This window comes from Mixophyes fleayi, chromosome 9, assembly GCF_038048845.1.
Source record: "Mixophyes fleayi isolate aMixFle1 chromosome 9, aMixFle1.hap1, whole genome shotgun sequence".
Classification (NCBI taxonomy): Eukaryota; Metazoa; Chordata; class Amphibia; order Anura; family Limnodynastidae; genus Mixophyes; species Mixophyes fleayi.
This window is the reverse complement of record NC_134410.1, coordinates 66,385,418-66,408,877: the sequence shown is the minus strand read 5'-3', so window position 1 is coordinate 66,408,877 and position 23,460 is coordinate 66,385,418. Positions and strand designations below refer to the sequence as shown.

Below are 23,460 nucleotides of genomic sequence, written 5' to 3'. Positions count from 1 at the left end.
CCCCTCTCCAGTTTTGGGCCACTTGTTTAATACCAATAAAGGTTGTGCCTTGATGGCTGCAGTTGTGGGTGTCCTTATAATGTCTGGATAGGTGGTGATTTTCAAACCCTATCCTAATATTTCTTAGATGTTCCCTGATCCTAATTTTGAGGGTCCTAATCGTTCTGTCGATGTACTGTTTGCCGCATTGGCATTGCAGTAAATATACCACATTGGTTCTATTACAGGTGATGAATTTTTTGAATTTTAAAGATTTTCCCATTGGAGGTCGATGTATATTCTAGGACAGGTTTGGTACTCCTGCATTTTAATGTTTTACAGTTGGAACATGTTCCACAATAGAAGAAACCTTTTGTGGGTATCTGTTGACTAAGCCAGTTAGAATCTGTCCGTTGGATATTAGAAGGAATATAGCTAGATGTGATTGAACTTTTGATGTCAGGGGCTTTTTTGAAGACCATTTGCGGATACTCAGGAAGTGTCGAACCTAATACTGAGTCTTGCTTAACAATGTGCCAATGCTTGTTCAGAATTCTCTTGATGTGGATTGCATCTCCTGAATAGTTTGATACAAAGTAAATGGGTTCTGATGGGTTTGTTTTGGGGGGTCTGGTGTCGTTTGTCTCTGGTGTGTTTTTGTACTTCAAAAGGTCATCCCTACCTGTATCTTTCACTCGCTGATAAGCCTCATCTACATGTTTATCATTATATTGTTTTTCTGAAAACTGTTGTTTCATGATATCGCTCTGTGCAATATAATCTTTCATATTTGTGCAGTTGCGGCGTAACCGCGTAAACTGGCTAAAGGGAATACTCTTTAACCAGTTAGGGTGGTGATTGCTGCTCGAAAGGATAAAACTGTTCACATCCACTTGCTTTCTAAATGTACGGGTGGCTAATTGGTCATTTTGAATAAAAATCTCAAGATCTAAAAATTCTATTGATATACGATTAATTGGCTGTGAATTGGAGACCATACTGGTTGTCATTGATCTGTTTTAAAAATTGGGATAGGTCATTCTCGGATCCGTTCCAAATAATCAGCACATCATCAATATATCTTTTCCAAAGCACCAGGTTTGCCGCCCAGCTATTATTCGCCCAGATGTGGTGATCTTCCCAGTAGCTCATGTATAGATTTGCATAGCTGGGCGCAAACCTGGTGCCCATAGCTGTCCCCTCTAGCTGAAGGTAAAACTGATCATGGAACCAAAAATAATTATGGGTTAAAATAAAATTAATATTAGTGAGAAGAAATTCGGTTTAATGACTATCCAAGGAAGGGTCGTTTTCTAAAAAGTGTTTGACACTTTGTAATCCCAGCTCATGTTTAATTACTGTATACAATGATGATACATCGCACGTTACCAACCAATACTCTGGTGTCCAGGTAATCTCATCTAACAGCTGCAGTACATGGGTGGTGTCTTTCAGATATGCTCTCTGTTTCGTGATATAGGGTTGAAGAAATGTGTCAATATAGTGTGATAAATTGGCTGTAATTGATCCTATGCCCGAAATGATCGGTCTACCAGGTGGGTTAGTGAGATTTTTATGGATTTTTGGGAGGTGGTGTATTACTGGAATTATTGGGTGGGGATTGTATATATATTGATATTCACGTAAATTTATAATGCCGAGTTCCTGTCCATGTTTAAGGATGGAAACTAGTTCTTTCGAGAATAAATCTGTTGGATTATGATCCAGTTTTTGGTAGGTATTACAGTCAGATAGAAGTCGGTTGGTTTCATTGACATAATCTTCCTTGTTTAAAATAACAATACCTCCCCCTTATCAGCTGGTTTAATTATGATCTGGTCTAATTGTTGTAGCTGGCTGAGGGCTAACATCTCTTTTTTGTTTAGATTGACCTGTAAATGATGTTTTCGTATATCTAATTTTTCCAAATCTGCTAACACCATTGTTTTGTATGTGATAATTTCATTGCTTTTAGTCTGCTTGGGATAAAATTGAGATAGTGGTTTGAGATTTGTATGCTTATACACTCCTGGAGTGGAAGCATGCTGTGCTGATTTCTCTAAAGGGGTTTTCTGAAAGAACCTTTTAAGTGTTAGTTTTCTGATGAATTTATGTACATCAATGTAAGTCTCAAATTTGTTCAATCTGTTGGTGGGGGCAAACTTAAGTCCTTTATTTAAGACACTAATCTCATCTGTAGACAATGTATGGTTGCTAAGATTAAAAATTCCTATTGGTTCAATTGTGTTCCTGATGTCAGAAGATGGGTGAAGGATGTACCCTCCCCTGCATCCTCTTCGAGTTCTTTTACCTTTCTTTTGAGGGGATGAGATTTTGTTTGTAGATATTTCTCTGTGAATCTCGGCCCCAGGCCTAAAAAATTACTTAGTTGTGAGATTGGGTTTTGGGATTCTACATCAATGGTAGATGAATCATGAGGAGTGGTATGAAACAATGTGGGTTTACTCAATGGGGTAGAGTAAAGTGTCATACTCGTATTTATTGTAGGGGAATGAGATTGGGGATCTGGCTGGGTGCATTTAGGTGTCATTAGTGAATCTTGTGTAGTTATAGGGGATTCTATATGTACGGTAAGATCATGTTGCCAACCATTTCCAAATGATTTGATGGCGAGTCTTTAATACTCCAGACTTGATTCGATACATGATGATTGTGAGGTATCTCCTGTGGTGTCAATGGTACACCTAGTGCAGTGGAAATTTGCCTCTCCATTTGGACTATGTTTATACTGGCATTTATAGGCAGGTGATCGTGCAAAGAAGCGTACCGGCATTAGTAGTATTATAACTAACATTGTCATCACAACGCTAAACATCAAATATATCATGACAATGTATATTTACTACATAATGGAGGCACAATGTGAACATCCCGTGAATTAGGTATTGTTATATGCAGGGACTACATTAGATCACTCTCATGCTTTCAACTATGCATAGATTTATATCTACTGTACATATCTATGCAGGGAATATATTAGACCAGCAATATGTCCTTTACTACGCATAATATTGTATTTATTATACACACTTTGTGTATTTCCTCCAGCATATGGACCAGTCACTATATGTACAAATCCATATGTACACATGGATTTAATCCTAGTAAACACCCTCAAAAACAAACTGTTTAGGCATGCCAAGATGTCAATTCAAGATTAGTATAATAAAACATATATACCTTGCGTGAGTTTATAATTTGCAGATGTATCTATTTAGTAACCCTCCAATTTATACCACATTTCCAGTTGTCAGACATAAATATATTAATTGTTTTTGCATAGTAGCGGGTTACCATTCAAGTTATCCCGAGATATATGTTATATGCATGCAAACAAAAGCTTGATAGATATCCTTCTCAAATCCATCACATTACAGATATTATTTTAGCCAAATTTGAATTCAGCTTTCTGGGTCAGCTTTTTTTTTTTTTTATATTTTTTTATTTTCAATGGTCAATCAAGAAAATGCAAACATAAAGACGATAATAATATGTAACAAACATAGTAAAACCAAAACAGTAATTGCAAAGTATCGAATTCGAAGAAGACATTAGGCAAAACAATAAAAAAAAAAAATAGATAAACAATTTAGAAAGCGATATTAAAGGTAGAGTGCAAAAACAAAAAGGATTGTAGGGGGGGAGGCGGGTAGGGGTGGACAACGCAGTTAAACAATGTGAATTTTCAGAGGGTAGTTAGAGTGTAACGACCCAAGAGCTGAGGGAGAGGCGTCTATTGGGCAGGCTGCGGTCATCGCACATGGGTCAGAAGTTAGAATAAGATCAGGTTGGGGGGGAAATGCGTTTTCCATGCGGAGCCCAGACTTGGTTGAAGACATGGCCTCTATCTTGGAGGTAGTACGTCATCTCCTCCATGGCGGCCACATGCCAGATCTGCTTTTTAAGGACCAAAAGAGACAGAGGTGAGGTATTTGTCCAGTTAAGGGCTATAAGTGATCTGGCTGCTGTCAGAATGTGGGCAGTTAGTTTCTTGGAGAATTTGTCCAAATCTTGGGGAGGGTAACACAAAAGAAAAATCCATGGATCTTTTGGGATGGCGCCTTCAAATAGGGTGTTTAGGAAACTATGGACTGAGTCCCAGAAGGAGGTGATCATCTGGCAAGTCCACCAAATATGAAGCATTGTGTCCCTATGGTCACAGCCTCGCCAACAATAGGGTGAGGAAGAAGGAAACATTCTGTGGAGTCTTGTGGGGGTGTAATACCCGCGGTAATAGATTTTGTAAGAAGTTTCCTTCAGTTGATATTGAGCATGTAGCTATCCCCATTCTCATGTCCTCCCAGGTCTCCGTCTCCGTCTCATGAGGGTTTGGAGAGGGAAAGGCTGAAGTGAGAAGAAAACCATATATTTGAGAATCATGCCCTTGTCCAAGGAGCGACGCCTACAGAGAGACTCGAAGGGAGTAAGATCCCTAAAAACATATGTTGGCGGTAGGGATCGTAAGAAGTGGTTAATTTGGAAAAATTCAAAGGGACTGAGGGTTTGGGACGGGGATTGGAGTCTGCAAGCGAAAGCCATCGGCCTTGTTTGGAGAGATCCACTGGGAATTTAAACCCTGCATGAGTCCACCTGAGGTGTATTGTGGTGGCAGAACCAGGAGGAAACACCGGATTGTGCCAGATGGGGGTTAAAGGGGATGTTGCAGTTGAGTTTTAGTTTGGAAGAGTGGAAGTCCCAGAGCATGGTATCAAATTTGATGGGAGGGAGCAGTTTAACAGCAGGCGGACAGCGAGAAGGTGACAAACCATAAACCATAACCCTGTATGCTAGGGTTAGATCTGATTTGGGAGGCCAGGGGGTAAATGTATCAATCTCCGGTTTTGAAACCGCCGGATTTACTAAAGCCCAAACCGCCATCACGGCCAGAAATGACATTTTTCAAAACCACTTCTTTACAAACCGCCACCCGATTTTAACAATGATGAACATACAAACAGCCGGATTTACTAAGCTGGGGTTTTCAAAACCACCGCAAAACAGCCATCCAAATGGCCAAAATGAAAGAGGTGGTTGCAATAGGCGAGATTGATCAAACAGCATGCTGTTTGAGCTATTTTGCCATTCAGAACATAAGAGAAAGCACCTTTGATATTTTAATCATTTGAAAAATAAAGGGACAAAATAAATGTAATATTAATTTATGAGAGAATCGTTTTTTATATATTTTTTTTTAAAGGGACACTATTATAGCATTATATTATGTAGAAAATGTGAATATATAATATTATTAACTGATTGTTAATGGTGGATATAATTATTTATGTTGCACAATTTGTCATGACATATTGTCCAAATAATATAATAATTAAATAATTTTATTCCCTTAATATAATGAAATTTTTTTATTCCCTCATAAGTTAATATTGAATTCATTTTGCCCCTTAATCAATAAATAATGATTGTCAACATAATTTAAATGTCAATAGTGCTTTCTCTAATGTTCTGAATGGCAAAATAGTTCAAACAGCATATTTAAGCTATCAAGCCATTCTGAAGTAGGTATTAAAACTGTCCTGTCCTTTCTTTTGGATGGCGGTTTTGTGGCGGTTTGGACAAAACCGCCAGCGGTTTAGCTTTTTCAATCCGCCATACATTGCCAGTCACTTTAAATTGAAGCCTCAAGCCGCCCTATAGTAAATGCGGCGGTTTGAACCACTAAACCGCCGGCGATGGGTGGCGGCTTCAAACCGCCACCAAACACGATTCTTAGTAAATCTAGCCCGATGAGTTGAGAAAGTGTGCCCTCCTGTGACTATTCTTTTAATATAGCAAGAACAAAACAAATAAAAAAGCATAAAAAAAAACCTTCAAAAAAGTGTACTTCTAGAAAGCACTGTTTGATATTGTTGTAAATATTGTTATAATTAATTGTTAAGAGATCTCATATAACAGGGTCCCTTACATTTCAAGCTTTGGATAGAGTAATCACATCAAAACACATGCAATAAAATGAGTATGGTTATGCTTATCAGAGGCGAACGCAGGATTTAGAAGGGGGGGTTTCCGCCCCCCCCCCCCCCCGGAAAAAAAAAAATAGAGCGAGAGAACAGCTCCATTTCAGCGAGTCTGAATTCTACAGCAGCCGCGGCGCTGTCAAGAAGCATCCGCGGCAGTGCTGTATTCAGCCTCGGACTGGCCTGCCAGGGAGCCGGACTATCCACCGGTAGGCCCCGACACCTGATAACCCCACCCACTTCCTTGGTGGGGCGGAGCAAAGTAAAGATAGTTCTGATCGATTTTCATTAAAACAGCGAGCTCAGACTGACTACTATGATAGTTGTCCACCGCTGCTGTCTGCTCCCCAGCCTCCCAGCTGCTGCTGAGAGCCTCTCTGTGACAGCAACAGCTGTCAAATGAGATCGGAGGTGAACTGCAGGGGAATGACTCATGTGATCATATGATCATGTGATTGTGTCTCTGCTTCTTAGATCATCAACGTCCTACTGCTGCTGTAAAAAGAAGAAAGCTCTACTATTAAGAGATGCTGTGTAAGTATTTCTATTTCTCTCATCTTCCAATTATTTGTCCTACTTTATGTAAGTGGAAGTAGACGATATCTTATGTAAAATACTGGCACCTGAATATTATTCAGTGTGTATGCACTGCAGTGCTCACCTACACATTGATGACATAATTGTTTTAGAGAATGCCAGTTATTCCAGTAGGGGAAAATGGATAAAACGCTATCAGATATATATGAGTATATGTTAACAAGTGATTCTTTAAGAACTAATCTAATACTAACATGTCACCAAGGACAGGTTGACAGAATAATGGAGGTGTGGAGAGCAGTCACTCCATATTGTTGTTTCTCACAAGTATCTGAAGCTTTCATATCCAAGCAAGCTGCCCTGATAAAGCATCTGCTGACATGTATTTGTATAGATGTGTATATATATATATATATATATATATATATATATATATATATATATATACACACACACACACACATAGATATACATAATCTCAAAGTTTTCTGGTATACAGTGGTATACAGATAACTAGTTGTGTGTCTATGTGTATATATATATATATATATATATATATATATATATATATATATAGCTCAGTGGTTCCCAAACCGTGTGCCATGGCTCCCTGGGGTGCCTCGGCAATCTCACAGGGGTGCCTCGACCAGGGCCAGTGGTAAGCAAGGCGGGGGACTACTTGGTAATTATTTTGGCTTAGGGGTGCCTTGAAAAAATTATGGAGGCCCTAAGGGTGCCTTGAACTGAAAAAGTTTGGAATCCACTGATATAGCTAGCTATCTATATACCATTGTATACCAGAACACTTAAATTATATATAATTTAAATTGAATTATTTCTTATTTTATAATGCTAATATCATGTTAATATTAAAAATAATGGGACCAACAAATAAACGTTCATGTTATTTCACACAATAGTGCCCCCAGTTCACATTATGCCACACAGTTGTGTCCCAGATCATATTATATCTCAAAACTGTGCCCCCCAGTTTTATCCATCATAGTTGTGCCCCCAACTCGCATTAACCCTCATAGTTGTGTCCCCATTTCATATTATACCTCATAGTTGTGCCCCCAGTTCATGTTAAATCTCTTAGTTGTGAACTCAGTTCATGTTATGCCTCATCGTTGTGCCCCCATTTATGTAAGCTACTTTTGCATTTGAAGATTTTACTTGATTGTCAGCAAGAAGATAATTTTGCAAGAGAGAACAGATAAAATAATATAGTAAATGCTTTCAGGTATGTGTGAGCAACTACTCATTTTGTCCTTTGTTCTGATGCAGCTTAAACTCCTTTACTTGATATTAACGGTGCTTTGGTAGAATTGTTTTTAACTAAACAGAACTCGTTCAGCAGCAGCGCTCAGCCTCTCATTGTTACAGGGAGAGGAGAGGGTAGGAGGGTTAGTTTCTGACAATAAAAAAGCACTACTTGTAAACATAAAATTATACTGTTAATGGGGAGGCTGTTAAACTAAATAAAAAAATGTCTATAACTGTATGTTACAACCATTATGATGGTTAATTTATATGCTTTCATTTAAAAGCTGCTGTTTAATTTTCTATTTCTAATGTATATTTTTGTATTTAATCATACACGTGTTTATCGGTATAAATAAAGGTTATTTATTGATTGATACACATTTCATCTCTATTTTCTTTACATGAAACATGTGAAATTGACCTTATTTGCAAGGTCCGCTTTTTCTTTATAGACTACACTTGGTGCTATACACTGTCCTCCGTGGGCAGACCACACCCCCTTAATGACTGGCCACACCCCCTCTTGCAGTTGGCCACACCCCAATGTAGTGGGCCCCGATCACTGCATTCCCCCGGTGGGCCCTTTATGTCCCAGTCCGACACTGGCTGTATTATACTACAATACAGCACTGCCGCGGACGCTTCTTTGACAGCGCCGCGGCTGCTGTGGAGTATCGTTGGTTCCCGGAGGGGAGGGGTTTCTGGGGAACCAGAACCCCCCCCTGCGTGCGCCACTGCTTATTGCCTCTGTTGTTAGATACAACAGAGTGAATCAGCTGGAGAATATAATGAGCAGGACCTCTATGCTCTGATCAGCAGTAACAATAAAAGTGCTACTTTTATATATAGTATATAATGACTGGGTGCTCATGAGGCGAAAGCAGTTTGCATCATCTTCCACAATCCCTATAGCCTATTTTGACCATATAAATTTGTATTTAATTACAGAGTTTCTGCTGACATAGACAAAGCACTATAATAACTGGAGCCAATCAGTGAAGATTTATTGTGTATTGTCGCATCAGCCTCTGCAGACATATGTTCAGTGAAAATGTGAAAAAATATACCCCAAGAAGGGGACACCAGTCTTCCAAATGAACTGCCTTACAGCATTACAAAAGCTTTGCGCCTTCAGGCATTCCAACAAGTGGCAAAAAAAACCCGCCTTCCAAACCAATTTCAAATATAGAGCATTCAATAAAAATAGTAAAGAGTGCTTGCACAAAAAACAACATATCGTTGGATGAGACTTGAAATGCAGTGGCCTTGAGATCAGTACTAACATCTGGCAAGTTAGTGTTTTTTAACACTCAGAGGTTTGTCTTGCTTCTGTTTGCACAAGATGTTCTATAATAATGCTGAATTTACTGTCACAAAAAGCTAAAAACATCTGAAAAATAGTACGACCAGGTTATGTGTAGCTTGAAACCAAATTCTACTGTTATACTCACCAGTTCAAGTCAAATAACCCAAGTTTGCAATCTGTTTACAGTTAAAAAATTATGATAAAAATAAAAGATCTTTATTAGCACAAAAATCATTTGCATAAATATATATGAAATTTAACATAGTATGCATTATTCCGGTGGTAGTCAGAATATTGATGCTGATTACATCGACAACACTTACCCTGACATCTTCAGTCCGGACTGCTGCTTCCCGACAAGGATCCATGACGACTGTTCTGTGAAGTGACTTCAGCAAATCACGATGAAGGAAGACGCTGGCGGGACTTGATGACGTCAGTGAGATAGGCGATGCTGTTAACGCTGCTCTTAAGGGGGCAATATAAGTATGCGGCTATGTAACTGTACAACCCTTTCTAAAGTACATTGTACATAGTCTCATACTTACATTACTCCCTTAAGAGCAGCGTTAGCAGCGTCGCCTATCTCACTGACGTCATCAAGTCCCGCTGGCGTCTTCGTTCATCTTGATTGGCTGAAGTCGCTTCACAGAACAGTCATCATGCATCCTTGTCAGACTGAAGATGTCGGGGTAAGTGTTGTCGGTGTAGTCAGCACTGTTATGCCGTACCACACCCCATTATTCAAATGTGATTTAGTGAATATTGCACAATTTGTCTCTCTTGTTGAACCTATGATATGAGGGTGCACATTTATTAAAAAATACATGATCTCCAATCATATCCGCGTACAGTTATTTCCAGTACATGACTATGGCAGTTTCTTGTTCATACCTGTGATTAAATCCTCTACCTTCTGTCGTGCAAGCAAATCCTTCCCTCGCTTCAGTAAAAGTTCGATTTGCAGAAGGAGGGCTTTCCCGATGTCTGGAGAGGTGTCAAAATCATTGCAGATCATTTTGAGAAAATCAAATCCCACACAATCCCTGTAGAGAGATATAATATAAAGCTTGAAAAAAAAATCTAGTATACTTTCATTTCATAGACAACAGTTGCAATAATAGATAAATGATTTTAACTATATTTGTGGAAGGGGGTGATGTACATATTTGACCATCTTTAACATTCAAACAAGCAACAGATATGTGATTTAGCTTTCCCATCTCCTTCTATTGAAGTGTCTTTGCTCATACATCTGACCTTGCTGTAATAGTCTCTTAATTGCTGGCATTTTAATAGCAAAGAAACTTTGTAATGTAAGTTATAATTTTTCAGAATTTTTTTGTAATCTTCTAGTGTTAGTGTGGCTTTAACTACTCACTTTCTTTATTACAGATTTAAAATTATGATAATGCCATATCTCCAAATGGTCCAGATTTCGGAGGGACATCCCGATTCACTGACCACAAAAGGGGTGGGAACTAGCAGGAAAGTGGGTGGGGGTTTCCTAAATATCCCCATTTGTGGGTGGGGTTTGGTCAGACTGGTGGGAGGGCTTATTTTAACCCACTTTCAGGATTATAAATGTTGGGACTATGATAATGCTGTGTCTTGTGACATACCATTTAGGGCTCATGTAAAGTTGGAGACATTTCCAAAACTGAAGCACATTATATGTGTATGCACAGTAAAAGGTAATATGTCCCAGTCTCTATGCAGACTGAGATGTATATGGCCATTAAGCCTCTCTACGTGTAGAAAAATGGAATGGGGAGGGATGGGACGGGCTTGGTAGCTCAAGTACAGTAAGAGAGTCCCTCTCTGTGTTAATAGCACTAGGGCTATTTCCACACGCTTGGGCGGTGGGTGTGGGCTAATATATTAAATGAAATGGTTAAATCATGAGGAACCCTAAATACCAGCATGCCCTGCCTCCAGGGCCCACTGGGACTTGTAGTGCAGCAAGAAATTGTAAATAAAAACACACACCTTACTTAAAAATAAATTTAATTTAAACTTTTTGCCAAGGTGTTAGCAAATAGGTTGGGTTCGATCATCACTTCACTGCTACAGCCGGACCAGGTTGGCATTATCCCAAATAGGCAGGCCTCTGACAATACTAGAAGAATAATCGATTTGATGCAAGTGGCTAATAATAAGTCCCTCCCGACTCTGGTGGTTGCCCTTGACACAGAAAAAGCTTTTGATAGGGTGGCTTGGCCATTTATGCAGCTGGTTGAAATTGCATTTAGGGTGCTTTCTTTAGAGGAGTCTCAGCCTTATACCACAATCCATCTGCCAGGGTCCTGGTGAATGGACTCTTGTCCATTTGACATTCATAACAGCCCTCTCCCCTCTAATTTTCTCATTAGTTATGGAACAGTTTGCGGCACGCATACGCAATAATGTAGACATCTTGGGTATTAACATAAGTGCCCGTACTCACTAAATGATGACGTGTAGAGATGTGCCCCGTTGTGCCCATAAAGAGGGCGAAGATGGACCTTGCTGCTGTGCCCGTGAAGAGGGTGAAGGAAGCATAAAAAAAAATCAACTTACCGCTCGTGCGATCCAGCGCTGGTCAGTATTTCTCTTCTTCCGCAGGTCCCGTCAACAGAGGGAGGATGAGCCAATCAGGGCTCACCTTCCCCTGCTGGCCAATCAGCGGCCAGATGAGTGAGCCAATCCTGGCTCACCTCCGGCTATTTAAGTTATTGGCGCAGCGGCGAGCCAATCAGTGCTCGCAGCGGCACCGAGTGATGATGTTGTGTCGGTGGTTATTTAAGCCGCCTGGCGTAGCCATATTTTCAGAAGTTCGCCGGTGGAGAGAAGAGAGGACGTCGTGGGATGTCCGGAGTTAAGAAGACAGAAGACGCCGGCGGAAGTAGCAGGGTGTCCTTGTCAGGGCAAGGAGCTACCCTGCCACTGGAAGAGAGCACCGGAGACAACAGCGGGGAGCCCTTGTAAAGAAAGGCTAAGGGCGCCCCCGCCCAGAATACAGCTTCAGGACAGTGCCAAAGACGCCGGCGGGGAGCCCTTCAAAGGGCTGAGAGCGCCCCCGGCCAGAGAATCGTCGGAAGCCCCGCGCCGAATGGGAGAAGAGGTGCCTCCGGTTGGAGGGTCTGGAAGACCTGGAGAAGATGTTTAGTATTTTAACACACTACATACACTATCTTTCATTTTAATTTTTATCTATATTTCGCCGCTTTATTTGATGTTTTAATATGAATCCAATAAAATTTAGTTTTAATTGATACTATTTCTTTGGGGACCGGAGTGCCTCTATTTACTCTTTTTCTCTCCCTGTTTTTGACTATGATCAAAGTATACATTAGAGTGCACCCCATCTTTTCTGTGAGGTTACTTTAAGTACCCATTATAGATGAATGGTCCTGAATTGTGTGCGACCATACCTTCTGTTTTGTATAAGACTTGGAGAAGATGTCGGGAACAAGCAGAGTATCCTCCGGAGCAGGTAAGTATACTCCGCATAGATAGGTCGGGCACAAGACCCATGGTCACTGTCGGGCTATAGGCCCGTAGCTGCAGATAGGGGCACAAGCCCCAGGGTTAATTGGGCATAAGGCCCATATAGGTAGGGACTGAAAAGGGCACAAGGCCCTAGACGGGCTCAGAGCCGATAGTCAGAAGGGCACAAGGCCCTGTAGTCAGTGGGGCTTAGAGCCCATAGTAAGGACACAAGGCCCTAGGTAGTAAAGGGCCCAAGGCCCTGTAGTTAGTGGACAGGAGCCCATAGTCAGGGCACAAGGCCCTGTAGGTAGCTGGGCCTAGAGCCCATAGTGTGCAAAGGGCACAAGGCCCTGAGGTAGAACGGGCATGAGAGACCATAGTTAGAAAGGGTGCAGTCCCCATGTTGTGTGAGTAAGCTAGGTGATAGTCCTAGGTAACAGTAGAGCAGAAGGCTCCTATCAGTGCTATACTAAACCGTCTGATTAGATAACAGAGGTGTGTATTACGTGTACAGCAGCAGAGTCTTATTCCGCCTGTATGGGGAATACTGTACTGTGCATTGTATTTGGTTGTGCTGTGTATGTTTATTTACAGGTGTAAGACGTCAGGCCCCCATTAAAGGTAGGCTCTAGTTTCCTTACTGTTTTCCTGTTATAACCCATGTCTGTGAGGACAAGGGGTAGTTAGGAGCACACATACAGTTAGGGAAGAACACACGATAGTCTTCCCGTGTCATAGGTCCCTGGGGTTACGCTGGTTTCCAGAAGCAGTGATTGGGCAACTCACTGGCAGGGAGCACAGCCAATTTGAGTTCCAGGGTGCATCCCGTGGTTCCATTTGGGTGTTCCAGTCTATGTTCCGGCAGGGTCCCTGGCGGTTCCGGATTGGGCGGTGTTCCGCTTGGGTGAAGGCGGCTGTTTCGAGTTCCGGTAGTGACGACTGGCAGTTCCGTGTGGAAGCTGCCACTCCGGTGGTGCGCTGCTCCAGTGAGCCTCAATCGTACAGCTAGCGACTGATCCTTGGGATTCCGTGAGTCACCCCATAGTGAGAAGATAGTCTTCTCGGTACGACATGGGTGAGGGTTTTAGGAACAGCCCTCCTGAATAGAACGTAAACACCAGCTAGTGTTCCCCATAAGTAGAGGGAGGAGGCGTAGGAAGTACACTACACCCAGTTTTAGTAAGGTTTAGTTCCTGACCATTAGTTAGTTGTAGGGTCGGGCTGCCTGTTGTTAGTTAGTGTCAGTTGTGTGGGTTTGTACATACTAGCCTCACTTGTAGAGTAGAGGGAGGCTGTGTTGTCTGTCTTTCACAGGTGACGGAGAGGAGGAGAGCAGGGACCGGAAGTTGGAGTGCCCGGTGAGTATAACGCTCTTGTCCTACTTCTGGTTAGGCCCTTACCGAGAGGTGAGTAGAGTATTTGGGGCTGAACTGTTCCTGGTCCCAAGTACTCGTAGTCCCTTGCCCTTGGCAAGAACAAATCAAGGTGGCGGAAAGCGAGATTGACTTGAGTGTCTCTGCTCATTGCCGAGGTCTTGGACAATCCTTCCCTGGTAGGCACAGCCTTAATTTCTGTTTCTTCCATAGAGGGAAGTGGAGTGAGGTGACAGAGGTTTGGTTGCTGGGATAGGACAGCGGCTGGGGTGGCTCAGAAGCGGATTAGGACAGAGAGGAAAGAAAAGAGGCTTAAAGTATGATGCATTAATCACTCCATATCCGCATTAATTATCCAACAAAAATAATTCTATATTGATAAAACTTAACCTTTTATTGAATTAATTATAAAATAAACAGCGAAATATGTAAACAGATTAAAATAGTGACAATGAAATGTTGTATAAAAACTGGCTATGCCATATATGTCTCTTGATATTCAAACAGTGAGGATAGTGTTAAGCGCAATAAATTATTGCTGTTCAAATAGATAATATCCGAGAGTTTAACTCTTCTCTGATATACAGAACCCCTATTTCATTATACAGTTGCAGCATAAGTATTGTAAAATTATTATGCAGGTTAGATATAGATCCTTTTCATGTGGTTTCGTGTTGCATATATTACAGCACTAATACTATGATTGCGAGCCGCTATGCAAACAGATACAAATCTCTCACATGTGGGTTATTTCTCGTATATTGTCACTGATATAGTTAAAACTTTGTTGCAATTGTTGTGCCAGATTGTATCAAGCAACGTCTGGCCTGAGTCATCTGAGGAACATAAAGAACGGCAGTTTGTCTTTTGTGCCGTGTAAATTCCAAAGTTTACATTCGGTAGTATCCCCGTGTGTAATCTGGGGGGGGGTTAGTTATACATATTTTTTACATTATGTTTAACCCGTCTTTTGTATTTTATATATCATCATTAAAAATCCTTAGTCCTTTCAATCATTGTAATAAAAGTGATTAGCGGCTTATAACTAAATCACTTTAAAAGGCAAAGAGAATAAGCGAATTCTCCGTGGAGTAGAGACTCCAGTCTACTATAAAGTTGTATATAATATATAACTATTTGTATTTGTTTATTTGGATTAAGTTATAGATTTGGTCTTTGTATATTTTCCCCAAGGAGACTAACCCGCTTAAATGTTATGCCGATAGTATCACAGCAATGAGATTACTAGCGAATATTAAATTAAAAGATTACTCCATACAGGATACTATCTTTGATGGATCTATTCTTGTATGTAAACTGCAGCTGCTACTAAATTAAATGGACATTTATCTAGGCATAGTCAGTGAAACCGAAACCAACGCGCGTTTCGCTGATATGCTTGTTCACGGCAAACCCGTTACTCTGTATGAGCGGGGTTATTAAACTCTAGTTGACCAATCAGTGATTACTACTACGATCTCTCCTGATTGGTTATGGATCCGATATGGTGCTACTATATACCTTATATCTTTTATGATAATGGTATGTCATTTGTGAGTATTTTCTTCCGCTTAATATGTAATGGGAATTATAAGGTTTAATATACGGTTTTTGTACAGTCATTGATAATAAGGGATTTTGAAATATAAGTAAATGCCTAACAATTATTAAAAGAACCTAAATAGAAATTATATGCGAAGAAGGATTAAATTTATACAGACATAAGTAAAGATAAATTAGAATTATAAGTGAATGATGTTCAAGTTATTATAAATTATTTTTTCTTTACACTCAAAGGAACCTTTAAATTTACCCTTTAAATTATTTTTATTCATAATGATAATAAGATGAAAGTGTACAATACAGTGAAGATCAAGCTATCTTGAAATATTATACATAAATACACAGATTATCTCTAAATTATAAATATAGTGCATAATATGTATACAGTTAACCTCAAGTGAAGGAATGTGTGAAATATGTGTTACAAAATAATTAGTGGGTTATATGTTTTTGAAAATTATTATAATAGAAAAAATATATACAATAATGAATATTAGTGTTAAAATAAAATCAGAGACCTAAGGTCATTATTTTTAAGTTAAACTGTGCATACTATTTTATGATTTTATTTAAATTTTAATGTTATTATTGTGATAATTGTGCTAAGATGTGTTGTGAATACTTATTCTTATATGTGTTTATATACTATCATCTGTATAGATTCCAATATCTAAAATTGATAGGACAGCAATTTACTATCCTATTAAACTATACCTTTAGAATTAATCGATACAATATGTCTATAGTTAGTATGACATATTCCATGTATATGGTTTTAAAATTTCTATTTCTTCGCAGATATCTATTATTTATATATTATTATTTTCTAATTTTGTTAACAGATCATCACAGGTACAAGCAACCCATCTCAGGTATGTATATAAATATTTATTTTCTTTATTTCTTTTTATGTGTTATTTATTTTGTGTTATTACTTTTTATTTTGGGACCATTCCAACCAGATCAGTCCTTTTTCCAAGTATACAAACTGTGTTTTGAGGAATCGTAGTATAGATCTACTGGATCTTTTACATATTTTTCATTTCTCCTTTTTCATCTGTGGAATGATTCCAGCATAGACAATTCACTCGAGATATGTAAATAAATATTACATTTTAAAGAAACATAGTGTAGTTTAGATTTTCATTTAAGCCTATTGGTTGCATAGAACTCATTAGGAAGATCATTCTTGCTTCCCTTTTAAGTAGCTCTTTTTTTATGTCGCCCCCCCCCCCCCCCACCTAATGCCTATTTTGACTTTTTCCATACCAAAGGCTATCAGTTGATCAGGATTACTCTGATTTTTTTTTTTTTTATCTTTTAAAGTGTCTAGCCACTGTGGTTGGTTTTCAGTTTTCTAATGTCTTGTTCGGCATTTCTAATATTGCCTGCATGTTCCAGTAATCTCTGTTTTAGAGGTCGACTGGTCATCCCTATGTAGTTAATGTTGCAGGTCAAGCAATAAATTACTGCTCTTGTATCACAATTTATGAATGATTTGATTTGGTAATTTTTGCCATATCTATCTGTAAAGTTTTTTGTTTTTTTTAATAAGCTTGCAAGCTTTACATTTACCACAGGCATGGCATCCTGTAATTTTATCAATAGTTGGTTGAATCTCAGTCCTATTATCGAAGTGACTTTGCACCAGAAGATCCTTCAGATTTCTTGATCTTCTCCTGCTTGTGGAGATCCTATCACCAATGATTTCTGATATATCAGGATCTAGTTTTAAAATGTGACTGTGTTTTTGTAGTATATTCTGTATAGCTTTCCACTGGCTATTGAATTTACTGATGAATCTCACTTTTTCATTAGAAACTTCGGTTTTTCTTTTTGGAAAAATTAAGAGATCCCTATTGATTTTTTTTCACTTCATTGTATGATTTTTTAAGGATTTTATGACTATATCCTCTCCTTTCCAATCTCATTTGGAGTTCTTTGGCCCGTAGTTTGAATATATTATCCTGGCTGCAATTGCGTTTAGTTCGTAAGTATTCCCTTTTGGGATGCCTTTAATAGTAGATGGTAAGTGCGAACTTGTTGCATGGAGAAGGCTATTTGTGGCGGTTATTTTTCTGAACATATCCGTGGAGAGTTCCATGTTGTCTGTTACATAAATTGTGAGGTCCAGAAAATTGATTTTTGTCTGATTTATATCGAAAGTTAATTTTAGATTTATTTCGTTTTTATTTAGTAAATCCATAAATTCAGTGAACATATCTTTTTCACTCTCCCAAATTAGGAAGATGTCATCAATAAATCTAAACCACATCGTTATGTGTTTTGTGAATTTCTCATTTTGCTCAACAAAAACCACCTCTTTCCCACCACTCCCAATAGATGTTAGCATAGGTGGGGGCACAGGTTGTGCCCATCGCAGTGCCTCTCAATTGTAGGAAAAACCGCTGATCAAAAGTAAAATAGTTTCTTTCCAAGACAAATTTCAGTAAGTCCAAAATGAAGTCATTATGGTCGGATTGGATCTTCATCTCCAAAAAATGACGGACTGCTTGGAGTCCTATCTGATGTTCAATACAACTATAAAGGCCTTCAATGTCGCAAGTGCAAAGCCATTTATTATTGGTTACTAAGATGTTTTGTACCTTACCAATTATATCCAATGAATCCCGGATATAGGAAGGCAATGTGTAAACAAATTCCTTGAGATGATTATCTACGTACATACTAGCCTTTTCCGTGAGATTCTCTATACCGGAGACTATAGGTTTACCAGGGGGCTTTTTTTCATTTTTGTGGATTTTAGGTAAAATGTAAAATGTCGCAACTCTCGGGTTTTCTGTCCATAAAAAGTCAAAATCTTTCTTGGTTATAATACCATCATCAAATGCATTTGTGATCAATTCCTGGTATATTTTTAAGAAGGACTCTGTGGGATTAGATGATAATTTTTTATAACATTTATTGTCGTTCAATTGCCTATACACTTCAATCCTTAATTTCTGTTTGTTCCGTAGAGGGAAGTGGAGTGAGGTGACAGAGGTTTGGTTGCTGGTCTGCTGGGATAGGACAGTGGCTGGGGTAGCTCAGAAGCGAATGGGAGGTGGTCATCTTTGAGAGGTAAGATATCTGTGTGCGTCTGTCCTGTACCCCGCAGGCGCTACAGACGTATTGCTAACGTTGACCAAATGAATGAAAAGACCGGAGTAAAGTCTGAGAATATAGAAAGAAGGCACTCCAGTCCATGATCAACCTATATATTCTCATTACATGGTAAATGCGCCTTTATTCTAGAGATTAATGTTGGCAAAATATTTAAAACAATAGAAAGTAATGTGTCATCATGCCCCAATGTATGTTTCACCTTCAACTTTTTCGAGAGGACAAAGATGAAGGCGAAATGCACGTTGAGGCGGGATGACGTCACTTTTGATGTTACAGACCCGGAAGTGTTGACCGATAGCGGATGTGTAGCCACATTAATCGGCAGCAATTTGTTTGCTTAACTTATTATCCTCTTTCAAATGTAATGTAACGGAGCGCTATATATCCTATATAGCATACTATACTTTGGTGCATGTACAGTAGCAGACAGAGTTGATTATTAGGAAGTATAGGAACACTTCCTGTTGTTACAATAGCCCTTTCTATTTAAACAAGACCCGTATAGGGGTATATGTTCTATTCATACATATAGGATAATATAAGGCCAACTATAATCCCATTAAAGATTTGTGATAAAATTTGGGTGCACAGCCTATATTAGCTGGGACAAAACAGCACTCTCAGCCATTATAATAAAATCTTTTTTGGAAGTGATTTAGTATTGGGATGAACATGGATCTTAGATTTAATATCATACATATCTAACAACAATCACTTAGTGAGAAAATACCAGTCTATTCAGAATTAATGATATCTCCAACCTAAAAACACCTTGCTTATTTTAAAATTACTAATTAGTGGACTGGATTGCCTTCTTTCTACATACTCAGACTTTACTTTGGTCTTTTCGTTCCTACTGCTAAATTATATGGGAAGAGCACCCCCTTGATATAGTCGGAACAATATTTCAATTTATTTTTTAATATGGTCAGTCCCATTCCATGTGCGATAACAAACTTTTTTTATATAACATTAACTAAACTCATCATCACACTTCCTAATCTCCTTCAAGAGATTGACGAATATAGTCTTTTATCTAGCTATACGTTTAATGTGGACATATCTGAAATTTTAGATTTGAACATCCTTGGAGACCCTCCTTGCTTTGAAATCAAATTATAACTTTAGATGGCAGACTCATAAACTTAAATATTTGGGTATAAACCTAACCAAATCCTATAGTTATTTGTATAAAGCCAAGTTCCCTAGACTTATAGATTCTATTAAGTCCAACATTGCGAAGTGGTATAAACTTACTCTTTCATGGTTCAGGCTCTTTCCCTGTCACGAACGCCCAGCCTGTCCAAGATACAGCAATCTGAACAGCTGGCCGTGACTGACGTCACCTTAGTCACTTAGCAATGAATACCCCTTTTCTGCCACCATGAAGGATTTATTATGGTGTCCTTACGTTCACCAAAACCACTTATTAATGTTTCACACTTAAATCACATACACATATAACATGAGCCTCCCTGGGCTTCATAAGTTCACAAAGAATCATGGAGAACACACTAGATTAAAAAATTTTAATCTGAAAAATGTTTCCAAGGTTTAATTACAAAAATTAATAACAAGACATACAATATATTGCACAAGTAAGTTTCAGAAAATAAAATAGGAAATAAAATCAGAGTTACTACTTACTAGATGAGACCTGGTGTGTGAGGGAACCCAATTGAGGAAAATGGGACATTTCAGTCTTGATAGACCCCCTCATCAAAATGCACATGTTATTGTCTAAATCAGAAGATTTTAAACCCTTTTTCACATAACTCTCACCCCCCACCTTTGGAGTTTATCTGTCAATAAGGACAGATTGATCTCCCAAATGTCACAGGGAGGTAGGGAGGTCCTGAGATCAGAATGTTCACAGGGCCTTGAGTTCTCACCTCTGCTCTGCTTGAGTGGCTAAATGGTTTACAACTTTGAGCTTCAAACTCCTCCAAGACCCTTATCTATCCCGGGCCTGGCTAGTTTCAAAAGATTAATGACAGTTGCATAAATTCAAATTCATGTAAACTAGCAAAGCACACGTTGAGATTACATTACAAGATTACATACAATATACATTGTCATACATGAATTCAACAGAAAATAACAATCAGTCATTAGTTATACTACATAATCATCACACTCCTCATCCACATTCCCGCACATGTACTTAAAAATCTTCAACAACATCTATTCAAATTCATATGGGCTGGTAGGAAACCTAGGGTCCGTATGTGCATATTACATAAAAATAAAACCAGGCAGGATTAGGTGTTCCAAATCTCCTAAAATACTATGAAGCCACACACTTAATTCAATGCATTCTCTTGCACTACTTCCAACAACAAACGGTATAGACGACCAAACTGCTTAAAATGTATTCACCATATACTTTACTTTGGGTCTCTCCACACTTTTAGAATAAAAGTACCCAATGATACAATTTTCATTTGAATGATCTTTTAGCCCCTTTGTGAAACATTCTCTCTTTTACTCCAGGATCATCCAAAACAGATTTAGACTCCCTCACTCTGTATTTTATTAATATTTTCAATTATAATTTTTTTTCCACTCACTCCTTGTGCCACCGACAGAACTTCAGTGGTCTCCCTCGGAGTCTCTGTGCCAGGAATGGTCCTACATCAAAAGGGCTTATTTCAACTTTATATCAATTGATATTAGCTCACAGGCAACCATTGAAAGAACCCCATGAACTAGAGGGATGAAGGGGAGATCCTGGACCCGAAAGAGTGGAATAAAATCATAACTAATTTCTACAGTCATGGCCAAAAGTTTTGAGAATGACACAAGAATTGGTTTTCACAAAGTTTGTTGCTTCAGTGTTTATAGACCTTTTTGTCAGATGTTGCCATGGTATACTAAAGTAAAATTACAAGCATTTCATAAGTGTCAAAGGTTTTTATTGACAATTACATTAAGTTTATGCAAAGATTCAATATTTGCAGTGTTCACCCCTTCTGCATCTCGCCCTGGTATGCTGTCAATCAGCTTCTGGGACATACTGACTGATGGCCGCCCATTCTTGCTTAATCATTGCTTGGAGTTTGTCAGAATTTGTGGGGGGGGTTTTGTCCACCCGCCTCTTGAGGATTGACCACAAGTTCTCAATGGGATTAAGGTCTCGGGAAATTCCTGGCCATGGATCCACAATTTTGATGTTTTGATCCCCGAGCCATTTAGTTATCACTTTTGCCTTATGGCAAGGTGCTCCATCATGCTGGAAAAGGCATTGCTCATCACCAAACTGTTCTTGGATGGGTGGGAGAAGTTGCTCTTGGAGGATGTTTTGATACCATTCTTTATTCAGGGATGTGGTCTTAGGCAAAATTGTAAGTGAGTCCAATCCCTTGGCTGAGAAGCAACCGCACACATGAATGGCCTCAGGATGCGTTACTGTTGGCATGACACAGGACTGATGGTAACGCTCACCTTTCCTTCTCTGGACAAGCGTTTTTCCAGATACCCCAAACAATCTGAAAGGTATTAAAGTAATTTTATCGTTTTAAAATAAGCATTGCCCAATCAATTGAATGTGTGTCCAAAGCACAAAGTGATTTATTTTAGCAGATGTAAATAGTCAACAATTCAATACATTATTATATCATGATAAAGTACAGTACAGCACAGCCAATACCAAAAGATAAGTACATACCAAATGCAATCGCTTGCGCACGCTGCGCACCCACCGGACCCGATGGACAATATTCTGTATAGAATATTGTGTCAGAGTTGACTGAGGCCCCAGTGAGATGCAGCTAATATATATACAGTCAGTGTTTCATTGTGAACAATAGAGATGATGTAGATTGTTTCTATAGGTCCAGACGTTGGGTGGGTCCAGGCCAGACAGGTAATAGGTTGATTCAATCTAAGGAATCCAAAGGTGGGGGTCTTCTCTCCAGGGGGTCTGCTCCTTTTCATAGCCAGTATCATACAAAGGTTTACTCTCTAATATCAATAACTAGAGTATGCAATGTGCGATCTCTTCACCGACTGCACCGGACAGCTGCTGATGATTAGGGCTTCAATATGATATCAGGCATGACACCTTTCCTATTACCTAAACCTTTAATAACACTACAATGTACATATAATCAACATATATATATATATATATATATATATATATATATATATATCTCTATATATATATATATATATATATAGACTAATAATGAACCGAATACTATCTGCTCCTGAATTACAGTGTAACAGAACCAATATGAAATAATATAAATAACTAACTGTTGTAATGCGAGTGTGTGCGTGCGTATTTTACCGTGCGAACGTACCACGTCACGTAACACGTGGCGTACGCTTCGCAATACGCACGGCAAACCAATATTAAACCAATATACTTTCGTTCATCCAATTATACGACTTTGACAGTCCACCCTTTGATAGTACAATAAACTATCACCTTAAAGATGTTATAAGCAGGATCTCAGTACCATGTTTCATTGTTATGTAATACAAATCCCCCTTGGTGTATGTCCACGCTGTTTGTAGATCTAAACAAGTTATCATAAGAGAGAGAGTCTTAATCCTCTAAACGACTTCTTCTTTTACTATAAACCGTACACTTCTGGAGCTTGGAGATAACCTTTTGTATGCCCTTCAAGGGTGCAATAAAACACTTAATACATTATTTGGAAAGGTACATGGTACAGTAGAACGTGTATCAGCTATACAGAATTCTCTACTACAGTTCTTCAAGTTTAACAGGTTCTTCTGTCCAACGCATGTCTTTAAGCTCAGAATACATTTAAACACTTCATGTTCATCACTAGCATCATCCTATGTCTATCAATAATGTCATATGCAATCT

At 38.9% G+C, this 23,460-nt stretch overlaps 1 protein-coding gene across 1 annotated transcript in view; it reads right to left on the bottom strand.

Moving 5' to 3' along the window:
- The window catches only part of TEX11 (testis expressed 11), a 391,710-nt gene that overhangs the window by 263,357 nt on the left and 104,893 nt on the right, over positions 1-23,460 (bottom strand). Inside the window, exon 14 of the mRNA XM_075184491.1 lies at positions 9,979-10,130. Coding sequence (XP_075040592.1) covers positions 9,979-10,130 — 152 coding nt within the window. The remainder of the gene's footprint in view (positions 1-9,978; positions 10,131-23,460) is intronic.